At 48.0% G+C, this 14416-nt stretch overlaps 1 protein-coding gene across 39 annotated transcripts in view; it reads left to right on the top strand.

Annotated features, from left to right (window-relative positions):
- Positions 1 to 14416, top strand: part of ERI3 (ERI1 exoribonuclease family member 3) — a 132781-nt gene that overhangs the window by 68707 nt on the left and 49658 nt on the right. For 36 of the 39 annotated variants that reach the window (XM_069553968.1, XM_069555073.1, XM_069554808.1 and 33 more), the window contains one exon: positions 4791 to 4863. In XM_069553968.1, the coding sequence (XP_069410069.1) occupies positions 4791 to 4863 (73 nt within the window). Of the gene's footprint in view, positions 1 to 4790; positions 4864 to 10649; positions 10806 to 14416 lie in introns of all 39 variants that reach the window. The other 3 variants (XR_011249344.1, XR_011249348.1, XR_011249195.1) reach the window with 1 other exon arrangement.

Genomic DNA, 14416 nt, shown 5'->3' with positions numbered 1-14416 from the left:
GGTCAACTAAATGAACCAGAGGGTGCCTGGGGAGCGTGATAGGTGACCCCGGACCTTTGTCTTTTCCCGGCCAGTCCCCTGATGTGCTTCTTTGCAGATTCTGCTGCTTCTGGTGGCCCCCTTCACTCACAGGCCTTAAATGTGATGTTTTAAAAGTAGCTGACCTGAGCAAGCATTTTCACAAACACCAAGGATAAGGAACATGAAAGAAAAATGGAAGGGAATAAGAAAATTTCCCAAACATTACAGTTCTGTGTCTTAGGCAACCACATTCTAGTTCCTAAAGCTACCTTTTGTCTTTCAGAATCTTGCCTCATTTCCTTATAATCTTGGTCATTGGTTCCCACATGGAGACGTCCTACCTGGATACCCCTTCATCCTCTTGGTCTCAGCCAGACTTTCCCTCCCAGGAAACTGACTGGTTGTAGTTAGTGTCACTGTATCATCTGGGTGTGGAGAGGAACCTTCCCCATGGTAAGGTATTTCAGGTCTTAGAAAAGTAAGTGCTTACTCTACTAGCAGCCTAAAACACAGACATTGACTCCCACTTCAGTTCAGTTCAGTCGTTCAGTCGTGTCCGACTCTTTGCGACCCCATCAACTGCAGCACGCCAGGACTCCCTGTCCATCACCAACTCCTGGAGTTCACTCAGACTCACGTCCATTGAGTCGGTGATGCCATCCAGCCATCTCATCCTCTGTCATCCCCTTCTCCTCCTGCCCCCAATCCTTCCCAGCATCAGGATCTTTTCCAATGAGTCAACTCTTTGCATGAGGTGGCCAAAGTACTGGAGTTTCAGCCTCAGGATCAGTCCTTCCAATGAACACCTAGGACTGGTCTCCTTTAGGATGGACTGGTCGGATCTCCTTGCAGTCCAAGGGACTCTCAAGAGTCTTCTCCAACACCACAGTTCAAAACCACCAATTCTTTGGTGGTCAGCTTTCTTCACAGTCCAATTCTCACATCCATACATGACCAGGGGAAATACTATAGCCTTGACTAGACGGACCTTTGTTGGCGAAGTAATATCTCTGCTTTTGAATATGCTGTCTAGGTCGGTCATAACTTTCCTTCCAAGGAGTAAGCGTCTTTTAATTTCATGGCTGCAATCACCATCTATAGTGATTTTGGAGCCCCCAAAAATAAAGTCTGACACTGTTTCCACTGTTTCCCCATCTATTTCCCATGAAGTGATGGGACCAGATGCCATGATCTTCGTTTTCTGAATGTTGAGCTTTAAGCCAACTTTTTCACTCTCCTCTTTTACTTTCATCAAGAGGCTTTTTAGTTCCTCATCACTTTCTGCCTTAAGGATGGTGTCATCTGCATATCTGAGATTATTGCTATTTGTCCTGGCAATCTTGATTCCAGCTTGTGCTTCTTCCAGCCCAGTGTTTCTCATGATGTACTCTGTATATAAGTTAAATAAGCAGGGTGACAATATACAGCTTGACGTACTCCTTTTCCTATTTGGAACCAGTCTGTTGTTCCATGTCCAGGTCTAACTGTTGCTTCCTGACCTGCATAAAGGTTTCTCAAGAGGCAGGTCAGGTGGTCTGGTATTCCCATCTCGTTCAGAATTTTCCACAGTTTATTGTGATCCACACAGTCAAAGGCTTCAGCGTAGTCAATAAAGCAGAAAAAGCTAGTGTCTGTCAAACGGTTGAAGAGCAATGGAGGGAAGGTTGACTGCCCTAACACTTTCTAGGGTAGAAACAGTCATTTCAAGTGGATTCTTGTTGCCAAACCTCCTCAAGAGGGAGTTTCTGCTTGTGATCTCCAGTTTATTTCTACTCACTCTTCAACACGTCATCTGCTGCCTTCTGTCCCTACCAGCCCGCTGATGCCAAATTCATTGGGTTATTCTCATCTCTCTCTTACTTGATTGCTTTATGGCATTTGACATTAATAACTTGCTTTTTAGGCTCAAAAATCAATTATTCCAGAAAGGGTAAGCTTTCATCATCCTTTAGGTTGACCACAGGTGATCTGAAGTCTGAAGTATAGTCACTCAGTCATGTCTGACTCTTTGTGACCCTACGGACTGTAGCCCGCTAGCCTTCTCTGTCCATGGAATTCTCCAGGCAGGAATATTGGAAAGTGAAAGTGAAGTCGCTCAGTCGTGTCCAACTCTTTGGGACCCCATGGTCTGTAGTCTGTAGACCGTAACCAGGTTCCACCGTCCATGGGAATTTCCAGGCAAGAACACTGGAGTGGGTTGCCATTTCCTTCTCCAGGACATCTTCCCAACCCAGGAATTGAACCTGGGTCTCCCACATTGTAGGAAGATGCTTTTGCCGTCTGAGCCACCAGGGAAGCCACCGAGGAATACTGGAGTGGGTTGCTGTTCCCTTCTCTAGGGGATCTTCCTGACCCAGGGATTGAACCCAGGTCTCTTGCATTGCAGGTGGATTCTTTACCATCTGAGACACCGGGGAGGCCCCAGGTGATGTGACATAGGGTCCAAAGAGCATGTGTTACCTTGGCTCTCTGATACAAGGAGCCTTGCCCTCTGGGCATGGAGGTGGATTGGGTGAGTCCTGCCTCATGGCACGTTATCTCGAAGGAGCTGAGGCTATGTGACCTGGAGAAGGGAACTTGGAAGGAAGCTCCCTAGGCTGGCGCGTCTTGAGAGGTTCTGCAAGGAAGAGATGGAAGTCTCATTTTCTGTAGTTTCTAAAGACATGCCTCAGACTTGTGGGTGGAAATTACAAAAGACAGATTAAAGTTTAGCATTAAGGAAGGATGTTCTGTTAACTGGAGGAGTCCACAATTAGAGCTGACTGCTGTGTGTGGTAGTGAGTTCCTTGTCTCTGGTGGTGATCTGGTACAGGTGGCCTCATTTCATTTTAGCTCAGCAAAGCTTGGTGGTCATTGTCATTGGTGAAAGTCACTTAGTTGTGTCTGACTCTTAGCGACCCCATGGACTATACAATCCGTGGAATTCTCCAGGCCAGAATGCTAGAGTGGGTGGCCTTTCCCTTCTCTGGGGAATCTTCCCAACCCAGGGACTGAACCCAGGTCTCCCACATTGCAGGCAGATTCTTTACCAGCTGAGCCACAAGGGAAGAATACTGGAGTGGGTAGCTTATCCTTTCTCCAGTGGATCTTCCTGACCCAGGAATCGAACCGGGATCTCCTGCATTGCAGGTGGACTCTTCACTGACTGAGCTTTGTGAGACATTAACCTGGGCGCTCTTGCTCCTCTCATTCCATAGTCTTCCTGGGTAATCTTGTCTTCTCTCGTGGCTTTAATTTTACTTAAGTTACACGAGTGATTCAGCAGTTTGTATCTCCAGGCCAGATCTCTCTTCAAAACGGGATATCCATCTGCCTCTTAGACATCATTCCACTGCCAGATGTCTCCTAGGGCTCTCAAACTCAACAGATATTGAGTGCTTAGCAGGCGTCAGGCATACGTCTCAATTCGCATTCCCAAACTCATGCCTCCATCCGGTGGGCTAGTAGAGGGAAGGCCGTGGGATGATGCCTCGTCTAGGGAGATACTGTATGAAGAGGACTTAAAAACAGTAATGAAACTACTAAATGCTGGTTAGTCTCGTCTGCGTTGTCACATATGCTCTCTGTGCCCCTAACTTTGTCTCAGTAAGAAGCACAAAAGCACAAAGCTGGTCTAGCCACTTGCCTCTGGATTGGGTTCTACCACTTTCTCTCATTCGCTCACCAAGATTTCCTTTCCATCTCTTTTTCTCTGTTGCTTGCTCACTGTCTCTATGGCTACTGTCTAGTCTCCTGGCTACTACTTGGCTTTTGTAATGTATTGTTTTTGTTGCCCCCGGAACTACCTTTGTAAATCACAACTCTTCAGAGGCTCTCTATTGCCTGTGGCCAAACTCCTCTTAGCAAGAAAACTATGATCGTCCCCAGCTGATATTTCTTGTATCTTCTTCCATCCTTCCATGTACCCCAATGCTTTAACTTAAGGCTTGTAATCTATTTCTTTTACTGTTCATTCTGCTGAACAGACTGTGAGTCCCTCCTGCGCAGGAGTTAAGTTTTACTTTTTGAGTCCTGATTGCCTGACTCTTATTAAACATCAGTGTTTAATAAGTATTTGTTTGAATGGATTTGTGTAGGCAAAATGGCATCATCAGCTAGAAGGGGAGAGTTTATAAATTATAATTTAGAGAAAAATCAAGAAGACTCTCGATTTACATTCTGACATCTTTTTATCTCTCTCCTCTCTATCACAGAAAGTTTATTGTTAGAGACTTAAATATGAGGCAAAGGCCCTGCCCAGCTGTCTCTAAATCATGTTCTCTTTTTCCTCTCTCCTCCTGTCTCTGTAACAAAATGACAACATCCTGTTGCACTGAAAAGAACACAGGCTTTTGCATGAGACAGACCTGGGTTCAGCTCTTGACACTATCGTGTTTTAGCTGTGGGGACTTGGGTAGCCTCTCTGACTCTTGTTTTCTCATCTATAAAGTGTACAGATCTACCACCTCCCAGCATCACCCTGAATTAATGTGAAAATGTAAGTAAGAACCTTAGCAATATCGTAGGCCATCAGAAAGCAGTGTGTCTGATATTATTTTGAATAGTCTCCAGGTTCTCACATTTGGATCTGAAGACTGCAGCTGGAGCCCGGTGTCCAGGGTGCTGAAGGTGGGGTGCCTTTCTTGGGTGGGGTAGGACCCATGGTTGGTGGGTTGTTAGCCTTTTGGGGGTCTCTCTGACTTATAGACTCTGTTTAATTTCCTGTCTTAAGACTCCGTACCTGCGACATGGGTTGCTCAACTTGTTCTCTCCCCCTTCTCTTTCTTCAGGCTCCCAGGACAGTGCCAGTACTTGGGCTTGCCAGTAGCAGATTACTTCAAGCAGTGGATTAACCTGAAAAAGGTACTGTATCTGAGCCCCTCTCCACGTGTCCTTGGGTTCTCCTGTGCCTCAGACGCCATCCCTTCTGCTTTCTTTTCTCATTTCTGTTCTTTCCATCTTGTTGTTCTCTTTTCTTTTTGTTCTTTTCTTTCTTCAATACTCCTTCCTCCTCCCTATCTAATATGGAATGTTGTGGTTATTTCTGAGAGTGGGGAGCTGCTTAAGGGACCAGGCTGCTGGGTGGAGTTTGACACCACCCTCCTTGGTGTCCCCTAGATGTGCAGAGAAGTCCCAATGAAGGGGAGTTTCTGTTCTTGCTCAGAGTTCCCGCTCTGAGCTGAGCTGCATTCCTCTAGGAGGGAAGTGCCAGGAGTGATCATGAGTGTGACCTCTGACCCTCCTGACTGGCACTGGCTTCTCCTTCTGGTGGCGAGGTGGGGTTGGCCCAGGCTGGCTCTGGTTCTATCTACCCCTAGCCGAGCCTGTGGACACTAGTACCCACTTCCCTTTGGGCATGGGGGAGGAGGCTGGCACTCACCTAGCCCCAAGCACATGGGGAGTGGGCACTGAGGCTGTGGGCCAGGAGGGACCCCGTGCAGCTAGGAAAGTGGGCCCTGGCAGAGAATGAATCACTCAGAAAGCTGTACTTTTCCTAGTGTGTGCTGTACTTCCTAGGTAAGCAGAAGAAGGGAGGTGTAGGAATAGACTTCCCAGATCCCTGCTGTCTTAGGATCCTGGCTGTGGGAGGCCCAGGCCACTCAGGAGACTTACTCCCATGAATCCCTCTGATGGAAGGGTAACAGACCAGGGGCAGCCTCAGGAACCTGTGCCATTAGCCAGCTCAGTGACTCCCAGGAAGCTCAGAGGAGGGAGAATACACCAGGAGTCAGAACAGTGATTCCCTGGGGGTGGGGGGAGAGGAGTGCTCAGAGAAGGAGAGATCTTAGAGGGCCAGGCCCTCTGGTATTGTAAGGATTAGGGTCTTGAACTGGGCATTCTCGGAAGGTGGGATCTGGGAAGAGGGGACTTGTGCTTAGGGGGAGCAGCATTCTTTGGTGTGTGGGGGTGCTGGAGGCAAGCGAGCATTTGGAGGAGCCGTGGAAGACAGCCACCCTGGGCTTTGTTCTGCAGGTCCCGGGGCAGCTGCTCTCTGTGGCGGTTTGTGTGCACTCCTTGGCTGTCCTCTGGTGTGCTCGTCCTTTGCCCTCTGGCTTGTCTGTGTTTTGACCCCTCCCCACCTCTCCTGCTGATCTCGTTGCAGCTGAACAATAGCTTCCTACTGCCTCCCAGCTGGGGCTGAGGAGGCCAGGCTCTGTCCTGCCTTTGGGCCTCGGCGTGAGGCCTTCTCTCCGTCTGAAGCACCCCCAGTCATCTTTATCAGGCATCATCCTTGATGATTCAGCTCAGGTCTCACCTGAGCTGAGAAGCTCAGAAGTCGATCTTTTGCCTTAAGGCTTTAACACTCTGGATATCCATGATCTTTGAGTCCATGTGTTTCCTTGCAGGCGTGTCCCTCCAAAGCGCAGAGACTGAGCCTAGTTCCTCTCTGTGTCCCCGCTGGCCAGATCAAGGCTAGGTGCAGAGTGTATGCCCAGTGAGCAATTGCTAGCTGGCTGACTGATCCTTGAGAGCTGGCTCCAGAGAGGGCCTCTCACGCGGGCCTTGGCAGGGCTATGCGTGCGGGTGTGGCAAGGCCCGTGCGCCTGGAAGAGACGGCGTGCCAGCTGTCAGAGTGCATCTGAGGCTGCTTGCTGGTCTCTGCAAATGCAATGTGAAGGGCCGGCCAGGCGAGGCGGGCGCTGACCATGAACAATTGCTCTGTGAAGTTCACTAGACTTTGTGGTGTATGGATAGCTCCCTGCCTCTAGGTTCCTTGGCAGAGAGGCAGGAAACCAGCCGACCCGTGTGATAACATTGCCACTCGGGACTACCTTGGTGCTGCTGGCGGTGGAGGAAGCTGTGCTGAGCCTATTCAGCTTGGTTCTCTGCCAGACTGTGCTGAGTCGTAGAAGGGGAAATGGGTACTAGGGGAAACGGAGGACTCTGTGATCGCCTCCTGGGAGGTAGACCACGTAGGTCTAAGAAAAACCAGGGGTCTCACCCCTTCCTTTCTGCTCTCCAGCCACACTGTATTGTAGCTGCGCTTGAGGTGATCCAGCTGTAGTCCTCATCAGCCATTCAAGACAGGGAAGCTGCAGGACCCTGGAGGTCCAGGCACATGGTGATCTTTCTGACCTTTATGCTGCATGACTTGTGCAGGTTGCGCAGGGATTTCTGCACCCTTAAAAAGAGCAATGAGAAAAGCTAAGCCAGAGAGGCCATTGCCAGGGTTGTGGGAATACTATGTCAAAGCCTCACTCCTCTTTCCCCGCATGGGACCCAGGCCCTGGCTGTCTGGGCTTCTCTCCCATCCTTGACCTTACTTTGTCCTGCCCCCTTCCCTTCCTTTCCTCTCCTCAGTGCCCCAGGAGGGCTCTGCCCAATGGGGAGGCTCCGGGCCTGCTTGGCCCCCTAGACCTGCTGAGTGAGCAAGCAACTGGGACTGAGGTCTCCGTCCGCACTTGACTAAGGCCTCCGGTCTGAGCAGAGGCAGAATGTGGTCTTTCAGCTGCCCTCTCCTGTCCATAGGTGGCATGGGTGGTCTCAGGGAAGGGCAACTCTTCCAGGGCCAAGTCTCCACTTCTCCCGCCTCCACTTACTTTCCCTGTAGCAGAGAGGAGCGAACTAGTGTTTGCTGACATTTGGAATGTCATTGAATGATCTATGCTCTTATTGAACTGTCAGCTTAGAGAGGACTTAGGGCCCTGCTTCTAGCGGCCTCCAGGAGGTCAGAGCTGTCACTGAGGGGCCAGAAGAGTGTATAGACACATGGCATGTGTACTCATGTGAATGGATACACTCAGGTACCCAACACTGCATGCATGTATCCATGCTTGAATGCATGTGCATACACCTATTCACCCGCAGAAACATGAAAACATGTACAAATGTGTTTATATATGCATATTCATAAACTGTAAAGGCACATGCGCATATATAAACATACACATCTGCATAAATAAGCAGAATATTCTTGAGTGCCTTTTGTGTTCCAGATACTGTGCTGGGCCCTGGGGATATAACAGAAAATATGTATGTTAAATAAACAATTTCAGTTGTGTTATAATACCAAAAAGTTCAGAGTCATAGGATCATATCACAAGGGATATGACAGGATATCATAGGATAATATCACCTGACTTAGTGGGATAAGGGGGAGGAAGGGGGCCTAAGCTGAGACCTGGGGGATGAGCAGAAATCGACTGAGCAAAGGAGACCATATATGGCAAGGCTTTGGGTGAAGAGAAGCCTGGCAGCTTCATGGAGTTAGAATGTAAGCTCCATGAGGGTAGAGAATGTTTGTCTCTTGTGTTCCCTCTTCCTTCCTTGTCACTCTGGATAGTCCCTGGCACACTGTAGATGTGTAGCCATTATTTGCTGGACAAATGACTGTCTGAAGCACATGAATGTGGGGAAGAGAGAAGGCTGACCTGAACTGAAACTGGAGGGGAGGCAGCACCTTGTAGACCAGACTTTAGGTTTTGATTTTTGTTTGTCCTTAGGGTGAGGGGACATGATTGAAGACAGGAGAGGCATCATCTGATTTGTGTTTTGAAAAAAAAAAAAACAAAAAAACCTCTCAGGCTGCAGTGTAGAGAGAGCTGTTAGAGACAGGGGACCAGTAATAGAGCTGTAGCTGGCGTGTTGGGATGGGCAAATCATTGTGTGGGCAGCATGGTTGAGCTCGTAGCATCCCCAGCCCCTGTTTGTTGGATGCCAGGAGAGTGCCCTTCTCCAATTCACTGTGACAAATGAAAATGCCACCCCCCACCCCAAACAAACATACATTTCCAGTGGCCTGGATGAAGCTGGAGTAGGGAGGTACCGTACCTACTTGAGAACCATGGAATTAGACCATTGCTTAGTTCAGGTGAAAAATGATAGTTACTGGGATTGAAGTGACAGCAGTGGAAATGTAGAGAAATGGACTGTGTCTGGAGTATTAAATGGTATAGTCAGTTCTCCTGTGGTGGAACATGCGCCTCCCTGTAGATCACCATGCTGTGGAAAGCTATGCAGTAAAAGTGGGGTTAGGAGCACAGTCCTCACAAACGTCATCAGTGGCACATGAAAAGAGATGGGAATCTAATTTTAAAAAATGTAATAAAATAGAAACTATGGGTAGTATGACTTTACATGCATTGAATGATTAAGAAATATACAAATACTACAATAACTATGGCATTTTTACCTTGAAGAAACTTGAAGTTTACTTGGAAATGAGCATGAGAATGGTTGCAGGTTGTGAGTTACTATGAAGTGGTGGAACGAGAGTTCTCTGAAACCAGAGACTGTAACCAGATGGATGTGGCTTGTAGCACAAGTGGTGGTCCAGGTAGCTGGTATGTGTTTGGGATGTGTGCATTTTGTACGTTCGTGCACAGCTCTGTTCAGCTGGGTGTAGCTTCCTGTGTTGATCTTATATTGTTTATGGACAGAGCCTCACATAAATGCACAGTGTGTGTCCTGGTGATCATCCCCTAATACTCCAGTTGCACTGGAACGAGCTTGCTCTTTCAAAATGAGTGTTCCAGCAGAACCGACTGTAAAATAGATGGGAGATGGTGACCGATTGGCTGTGAGGGTTGAGTATGAAGGAGGAAACCATCATGACTCCGAGGTTTATGATTTGAGCAACTGGGAGAATTGGAACGAATTTACCGAGATAATGGAAGAGGAAGTGTAGGCATTGGAAGAGAAGGCGAATTCAGTGTGGGACACATTGAGTTAGATGCCATTGAGGCATTCTGGTGAAGCTTTTGAGAAGGTATTTGAATATATAGTCCTGGGACTCAGGGATAAGGTCTGGATAAGAGATGCATATTTGGGGGCATTATTGGTGTGTGAGTGATTATTGAAGCCATGGGATGGAGTGATTAAGATGAGAAGAAAAGAGCGCCTAGTACAGAAGACTGGGAAAGATCAATGTTTGATACATATAGGAGGGAGAGTCAGAACTAGAGGCAGAGGGGGAGTGGTCACTAGTAGTAATGCTATTTCTTAATTAATGGTTGTGTTTTGTGTGCTAGACCTGGCAGTGTCCAGTATAGTTGCCACTGGAGAAGGAAATGGCAGCCCACTCCAGTGTTCTTGCCTGGAGAATCCCAGGGACGGGAGCCTGGTGGGCTGCGGTCTCTGGGGTTGCACAGAGTCGCACACGACTGGAGCGACTTAGCAGCAGCAGCAGCAGCAGCAGTCACCTATAGCAATCAAATACTTGAAGTGTAGCTAATAGGATTGGTGAACAAATTTTAAATTTTATTTAATTTTAACTAAACATAAGTTGAAAACTTTCAAGAAGAACTTTTAAGTATGTTTAGAACTGGATTGGTAAATCTGTATTTTCAACTGTTAATTGTTTAAAATTAAATACAGCTGAAGTATTTCTGATGAAGATTTAGCATCTCAATTGAGATGTGTTGTTAGTGTAAATTACACACTTGGTATGAGAAAATACAAAATACTTCTTTAATAATTTTTTATGCTGAGTCCATATTGAAATGATAATCTTTGGATATACCAAGTTAAATAAAATACATTCTTACAATTAATTTCATTTGTTTTTTCACTTGGGCTGGGCATTGAATCCCTAGCGTGCTTATAGAGCTCACGTTATGTCTGTGTTGGACAGTGCTGTGCTCACGTACCTACATTATCTAATTCTCACAACTCTGTACGGTAGTTACTGTCATTTCTTGCATTTTAAGGTTGAGAAAACTGAGGCACAGAGTGATGACGAAACCTGCTCAGCGTCTCAGTTTGGTACGTGACCAAGTTAGAACTCAAAGTTAGCTTTGCCTGCACCTGTGCCGAAGAGAATAAACAGAGCGAAAAAAGACAGTGGAAGGATGGCAGAAGAGGAGGTAGGTCAGGAGAGGGTGAGGCCACAGAAACCAAAGAAAAAGAGTATCTTCTGGGAAAAAAGGATTGGTCAGTTCAGAGGGGCCACATGATGTAAAGACTGAAATACAAGTGCCAGACCTGGGCTCAAGGACCTTGGCGACCCTGGTGAACCCTCTTGATGGCATGATAGGGATGGGTCAAAGCTGGAGCACATTGGGGAGTAAATGAGATAAGAGAAATTTGAACTTTTTCAGAAATGTGGCTTTGAAGGAGGGAGGGAGGGTAAGAGCTGTTGTGGGGCAGCTGTGGAATTGAGGCAAGTTTTGTGTTTTAAGGTGGAAGATGTATGTTCTTGTTTGTGTATTAGAGAGGAAAGGTTGAAATATAGGGGTGAGGGAGGTCTCTAAGAAGGTGACAGGAGAAGGGATGGAAAACCCAGTCGCTTGACACTGTCTTCAGGGGGAAGGCTGCTCTTCCACTGGGACAGGGGGAGGAGAAGTGCAGACAGGTGCAAGTAGGCTTGTGGATTTGGTGATGACAAGAGGCAGTTTCCCTCTAATGGCTTTTGCTTTTCTCTGTGAAATAGATCAGTCGTTTGCTAATAATGAGTAGGGGAGGGCTGGGAAGGTTGGCAGAAAGTTGAAAAGGATTGCTATAGTTTCAGTAAAGAATAGCAGTGTGAGCTTTACTTGAGAAGTTCAGTAGGATTTATAGGCAGTGTTGAGGGTCCAGTTGATGTTGGTGACACTAATTCACAACGGAACCTCTCTGCTCAGCTGTGTGGCTTTTCTTTAGCAGAGCTCAGCTGCCTGGCTGTGCACATGCAGAAAGCAGACATTTAGATTCATCCACAGGAGAGAGATTCCCAAGGGGTGTGATGAAAGCAACAGTTGAAGATATGGTCAAGACAGTGGTTGCCAGGATGGACTGTGGGGTTTAAGCTGGATGTTGAAGGAAGAGAAGACAGCAGGGGACCTGGCAGATATGGAAAAAGTAGATGGGTCCCAAGAAGATGAGGGACAGGTAAAAACCAGCATAGTGGAGCATGCCAGATGGAAGAATAAGAGACTGTGGTTGGAAAGCGGCATATCTGAATCAGTGATTTCAGAGACGGGGCGCTTCTAGGTGCTGGCAGGCTCCAAGTTGCGCCCAAAGGGGTGGGTGGCCAAGATTAGGTGGAGGAGAATGTTATTGTAAATAAGAGATCAAGAAATGGGTAGGTCCCAAAGGATGTGAATATGTGTGTATGTACATGTGCATACATAGTATGTGTCTATGCACTGCAGGACACAGGTATAAATGTATATAAGTGCATGCCTGCACAATAAGCACTGCATGTATGGTCAGACCACGCCATGCAAGTGTATGCATATACATTCACAGATGGTCTGGAATTCCCTCTGTTGCCTGGGCCTGTTTGGATGGGCTTTTGGGGAAGCTGGCAGGCAGCCTTAGGAGGATTGTGAGTCAGTCCTGGCAGACAGGGCTCAGACAGTCCTGCTGGGAAGTTGTAGGGTTGGAGGTCACCTAGAATTTGACAGACTCAGATGAAGCAGGTTGTGAAGATTGCTGCTCCCCTTTGCCTCTGCCATCTGTGCCATACACCCTGCCACAATTGCTGGGTGCCCTGAAGGGGATGGGGTTGGGACCAGCTCTGAAAGAGGGAGAGGAGACCTTCTTGGGTCCCTGCACGAAGCCTTTCTTTCTCCCCCCTCCCCTGGGAGTGGACAGCAGGAGAAACTGCTGAAGGGAGGGTTGGTGTCTACGATTGAGTACGACTTTTCCTGACCTTGGAGCATTCAGAGTCCCAATCAGTGCAGTAATAAATTAAGGGCTTATGGAGGAATAAATTCTCGGCCTTAATGAAGTTCTTCGCTGGGGGCCATAGGCAGGTCAGCAAGTCGGGATGGTGCAGATTGGAGGCTCCAATGAGTGGGCTGAGCTAGCCGGGAAGCCGTCAGGACTGAAAGGGTCTGGAACTCTGCCGGTCAGGTCACTTTTCTGGTGCTGTGGGGAGAGAGCTGCCCCAGTCATAGGCAGGCTGACAGAGGCTGGGATTCTCTATACAGTGGTGGCCACCTGGTGCCTGCTGCAGAACCCCTTATTGGAGTGATTTGGAAAAAACAGTAACAAAACAGAAACCAAGAGAGGCGTGAAGATGTAGGGGCCCTGCCAGGTGTTTGTTTTGTTCTATTTTGGAGGAAGGAAGGCTCACACTGAGATGGATGCTTCTGGACCACTTAGTGGTCAGGACCAGAAAGGTAGGGGCTGTGGCCCAGGTCTTCAGCGTCATCCGGAGTACAGAGCACTGTCTGTGGGGTGTTGACAGCGTCACATAGGCCGCTGTCTTAAGTGGAACTAGCTCTGCGGCTGGGTAGATGAAGGCCTCTAGCAGCGAGAACAGGATACAAAGCACCAGGTAGAAGTATGGGAGAGGCAGGGGCACAGGCAGGGACAAGGAGAGGCCAAGTGGGAGAGCAGCCTGGAGTGTTTGCCACAGTGTTCGAAGCTGAAACCCTGGGTGGGGTCAGCTTGGAGGCTGGAGGCTTTGGATTGAAGAGCTGAAACTGGAACCTGGGCCTCAAGAATCCATGTCCTGAGCTTTACTCCTTTCATCCCATCCCCTGTGACATCACCCCTTGGGAATGGGCTCTTGAGATGAAGCCCAAAGGTGGCAGAGGAACCAGTGCTGTGTTTGGAGTCGGGGCAGCTGGAGCTGGAGAGGCTGTCTTCTTTCTTCGCATCTCCCTGCCCCCATGGCGTAGTGCCCTGCCTGGGCTTTTCCTTTAAATATGTCTTAACAGCTGTCTGAACTCTGAAATTTCTTTCACTCCTTCCTTCGCCTTGTTAACATGTGTTGCCTTTGGGGTAATCAGGGAAAAAATATTATGTCCTTTTACAATTACCGGGTTTTGGAATATTAAAATGTCTCGCTGCATCGGCACTGTTATTTTGATTGGTATTCTAACCTTTGACTAGCCCATAAAGCGCGCCGCTCCTGAAGCCAATATTGCAGGACTGAAATTTAATTCCGGAATGATTCCAGATAATAGGGAGACAGATAATATATGCATGAAGGATATTATGTTTGGACTAACTGCAGCAGGGCCAAGGCTGGGGAGCTGAATAATAGCCCAGAGTGAGTTATAATCTGTGGGACAGAAATGCCTTACTGTCAGGGCCAGGAGAGGAACTCTTAAATCAAAGACCCAGGAAAGGGTGCGATTGCAGTGTGCGTGTTTTGACAGGAAGAGCACCAGAGCCAAGAGGGTAGGTATGGGAGGCCCCTCCCTCCTCCTGAGCATGGTACCCAAGGCCTGGCAGATGCAGCTCATGGCAGCATCCCTGTCTTCATAGCTCCTGTCCTCTAACATTCCAGCCGTATCAGACTTCTTGCCGCTCTTCCAGTAGGCAGGACGTTTTCACTTCCCTTTGCTCATTCTGTTCCCTTTGCTTACATTCCTTTTCCTTTTTAGAGTTTTGGAAAAACTCCTGTTTATCCTTCAAAACCCTCCTCTGTGAAATCTTCTCTGATGCTACCCCAATTCTGGTTCAGTTCAGTTGCTCAGTCGTGTCCAGCTCTTTGCAACCCCATGGACTACAGCACGCCAGGCTTCCCTGTCCATCACCA

The sequence above is a fragment of the Ovis canadensis genome, chromosome 1, assembly GCF_042477335.2.
Source record: "Ovis canadensis isolate MfBH-ARS-UI-01 breed Bighorn chromosome 1, ARS-UI_OviCan_v2, whole genome shotgun sequence".
In the NCBI taxonomy this organism is placed as follows: Eukaryota; Metazoa; Chordata; class Mammalia; order Artiodactyla; family Bovidae; genus Ovis; species Ovis canadensis.
This window is presented reverse-complemented; position numbering and strand designations above follow the sequence as displayed.